Here is a 3,578-nt window from a genome sequence, read left to right on the forward strand (position 1 = left end):
GCTGGCCCTCTGCTTCCCTCCTCGTCCAGCCTCCGGGGGCTTTGTTGGGGTGGGGGTGGGGGCCTTACCTGTTCCGCAGCTCAGCGTGCCTCCTGTCCAGTCCCTGTGCCGCTGCCTGCTGGTGGCCTGGGCGCCGGCTCCGGCTGCAGAGTGCTTTGGCTGGTGGAAGGGACGGCCGGGGCAGTGGGACCGAGCTGCCCCCCGGGACTGGCGACAGCGTGGCTGGGGGCGGTGGGGCGGTGGCCGGGGAGGAGAAGCATCGAGGTGTGCCTTCGCTACCCGCTGCCCTGCGGAGAGCTTGGTGCCACCGTGTTTCTTTCGTGCCCGTCACATGATCGATGGCATCGCCTGCCTCCTGGGCTGGCTGCACCTTGGGCCGCTGGCTGTGCTGTCCCCAGCCTCCAGTCCCGAGGCAGCCAGGGTTAACCCTTGCCATAGCAGGCGCTGCAGCCATGCGGTGTCTGGAGGGGGTGTGTCCTGGGGTCCAGTGCTCCCTCGGCCGGCGGTGCCGGGGCGGGCAGGTGGGCGGTGGTCACGGAGGCACTCTGAGGGTCCCTGGCTCCGGCGGGTGTGCTTCTGGTTTCTGGTGTGTGTTGGGGGTGCCTGGGCCGTTGTGTGGGGCTGCCGTGTTCGCCACTGGGGACCTCCGTCAGAGCTTTGGGTCCAGTAAAAGAGAAGGAAAAAACGCGGTGGGGGCAGGGAGGGAGGCAGGGGGGAGGAGGTGTTGGCCCAGCAGGACCTGCCCGTGGCTGTGTGTGTTGGTGGTCCTCCTGGAGCCCCCTGCTCAGCTGGGGGAGGGTAAGGGCACTGGTCCTTATGGATGCTGGTACTCCGTGGTGGGGTGGGGCTCTGCCATCTTGGCCAGTGCCTGCCAGTGGTGACACCCCACCCCCGTGATGTCATAGGACAGGCCAGGTGCAGCACTGGCCCCTGTGGCGTGGGTGTGGCTGACCCCCACCACCGAAGGCAGGGGCCCTCTCGCTCTCCAGGCGCCCGGCTCACCCGGCTCCTTCCACCTTCCAGCAGGTACCAATGGGGCTGCCCATGGGGAAGTCGATGCCGGTGCTCCTCACTTTCTTGGCCTTTGCCTTGTGCTGCATTGCTGCTTACCGCCCCAGTGAGACCCTGTGTGGCGGGGAGCTGGTGGACACCCTCCAGTTTGTGTGTGGGGACCGCGGCTTCTACTTCAGTGAGTAGCTGGCAGGGGCCCCCGGGCGGGTGGGGGTGGACGCTCCCGCCCGAGCTCTGGGCTGGGCCCTGGGCTTGCGGAACACCTGCTGCGGGCTCTCAGCTCCTCAGCCTCCCCCGCAGAGGGGCCCGCAGGGGGGGCGGGGGCGGGGGGAGGGTGCCCCCCAGACGCAGGGGTGGGGGTGGGGCCCGCCTTGTTTTGACAAGGCGCGTGTGCCCTGGGTGGGGGATCCGATTGGTTTTTTTTTGGTGGGCGGTGAGGGGGGAGGTGCGGCGGGGGTTGCCTTGACTGTCATTCTCGCTTCCCTCTTGACCTCGGGGCCTGGGGACCAGCCCGGGGTGGGGTGCGGTGGGGGCTGGCGCCGCCCCCTGGCTCTGGCCGTGTGGCCTCTTCCTCTGCAGCTCCTACCTGTCCGCCCGCCCGGGAAATGTGCTCACGGGCTGTGACCGCATTTCAGGGCCTCTCTCTGAAAAGTGCTCCTGCCGCTGGACGCTGTCCTGCCTGTCCTGCCTCTCCCCCCGCCTCCCTCTCGCCTGCCTCCTCTGGGGACCAGACGTGGCTCTGCAGGCCCCTAGACCAGGGAGCAGCTGCCCTGCACGGGCCTCCCCACGGCCGGCCGGGACCCCGTGACGGGGCGCCCTCTCCCGCCCCCCCCCCACGCCTGCCCCTGGCGAAGCCACCTCGACTGTCCTCCAGCGGAGCCTGGGACCCGAGCGAGCGTGCAGTGCCGTGGGGGAGAGGGGGAAGACGGGAGAAGAGAAGAGAGTGGCTTCATGGTCTCCTCACTCCTCCCCTCCCGTCTTGTCTTCTCCTGCCCTGTCCTCTCTGTCCTCCCTGGCTGCAGGACGCGTGGGGCCCCTCTGGGCTCCCAGGTCGTGCTGGGTCAGAGTGCCGAGTCCACCCCGCTGTCCCCGTGCTGGGCCCAACTCAGCCCCCACCCCCTGCCACGCTTTCTTCCCACCGCCTGCTGTGGCACCCCAGGGCGAGCGCCTGCTTTCAGGCTGGGGGCCAAGAGGCACCAGAGACCGGGGCTGGCCCCTCTCCCCCCTCCTCTGTCCATCTCCTTTCTGGAGTTCTCACTTCTCCCTCGCCTCTGCAGGGTGACCTGGCCGGGGGCCTTCCCGGGTGGGGGGCGGGGCGGGGCGGGGCGGGCGCCCGGTGCTGAAGCTGGCTCTGTCTCCGCCCTGTGGGACTTCCAGGCAGGCCGGCGAGCCGTGTGAACCGCCGCAGCCGTGGCATTGTGGAGGAATGCTGCTTCCGCAGCTGCGACCTGGCCCTCCTCGAGACCTACTGTGCCACCCCCGCCAAGTCCGAGAGGGACGTGTCCAACTCTCTGACGACCGTGCTTCCGGTGAGGCCCGGGGACGCCGGGGACGAGGCCGGGGGGCGTGGGGGCGTGCGGCCGGGGCTCCTGGTGACCACCCCTCCCCCCTGCAGGACAGCCTCCCCGATTACTCCGTGGGCAAGTTATTTCAGCTTGACACCGGGAAGCGGTCGGCTCAGCGCCTGCGCAGAGGTTTGCCTGCCCTCCTGCCTGCCCACCGCGGTCGCCTGCTGGCCAAGGAGCTCGAAGTCTCCAGGGAAGCCAAGCATCACCAGCCCCAGTTCCTGCAGCCAGAAGGCGATGCTGCCCACGGGGCTGCCTCTCCCGAGGCCTCCAGCAATCAGAAGTGAGCCAAATTGTGGTGATTCTGCAGCCGGTACCATCACCTGTGACCTCCTCCTGGCCCTCGGACGCCGCCATCCGTCCCTGCCGACTTCTCTCTGACCTGCTCTCGTCTCGGGTTCCTCCCCCTAGGCCCCATGCCCCGCCTCCCCCATCAGGCTACTCCCTGTGCGCCCCCACCATCGGGCCTCGCCGCCAGCACGCCTTCCACACGCGTGCACCCCCAGGTGACCCCAAAATTACTGGCATGAATCAGAAAGAGCAAAAACAATCAGCCCCTAAATTACTCGCATCCACGCAACAGCCCCCTCAAAACTGATTGGCTTCTTAGAAAACACCCCGAAAAGCTAATTAACTTTTTCCTTAAATTGAAAAAAAAAAATCAATTGGCTGAGTAAACACTAAAAGTAAATTGGCATTAAAGCAATTGGCAAAATAACAATTCGGCACGCCCCCCCCCCCACAAATTTCTCTTTCCCTCTGGGTCTTGAGTCCGATTGGCCTGGACTTGGGTCCCTGAACCCAGAAGAGAAAACGGGGGGACCCAGAAGCTCAGCAGCAGGCGCGGCCCCGCCGCGCTGTCTCCCTCCTCGCACCGCCAGCACCCGCTGGCCGTCCCATCTTGGCAGCCGCCCCAACTCGTCCTCTGCCCAGTTTGCCACCTTGAGAGATCTCCACGGAGCTGGAGCTGCAGGGACCCAGTGAGACCCACGGAGGGGGACA

The 3,578-nt window shown here is 67.0% G+C and overlaps 1 protein-coding gene across 1 annotated transcript; it reads left to right on the forward strand.

The window, feature by feature from the left end:
* The first annotated feature begins 1,032 nt into the window (after positions 1 to 1,032).
* On the forward strand, positions 1,033 to 2,863 carry IGF2 (insulin like growth factor 2). The gene is made up of 3 exons (NM_001171406.1): positions 1,033 to 1,189; positions 2,389 to 2,540; positions 2,627 to 2,863. Exons 1-3 carry the CDS (start codon positions 1,033 to 1,035, stop codon positions 2,861 to 2,863), a joined length of 546 nt encoding a protein of 181 aa, NP_001164877.1.
* The last annotated feature ends 715 nt before the right edge of the window (positions 2,864 to 3,578 follow it).

The sequence above is a fragment of the Oryctolagus cuniculus genome, chromosome 1, assembly GCF_964237555.1.
Source record: "Oryctolagus cuniculus chromosome 1, mOryCun1.1, whole genome shotgun sequence".
In the NCBI taxonomy this organism is placed as follows: Eukaryota; Metazoa; Chordata; class Mammalia; order Lagomorpha; family Leporidae; genus Oryctolagus; species Oryctolagus cuniculus.

Coding starts and splice junctions, on each gene's coding strand:
- IGF2 (NM_001171406.1), top strand. CDS start 1,033: ATGGGGCTGCCCATGGGGAAGTCGATGCCGGTGCTCCTCACTTTCTTG. Junction 1,190..2,388: donor GGACCGCGGCTTCTACTTCA/GTGAGTAGCTGG, acceptor TGGGACTTCCAG/GCAGGCCGGCGAGCCGTGTG. Junction 2,541..2,626: donor CTCTGACGACCGTGCTTCCG/GTGAGGCCCGGG, acceptor TCCCCCCTGCAG/GACAGCCTCCCCGATTACTC.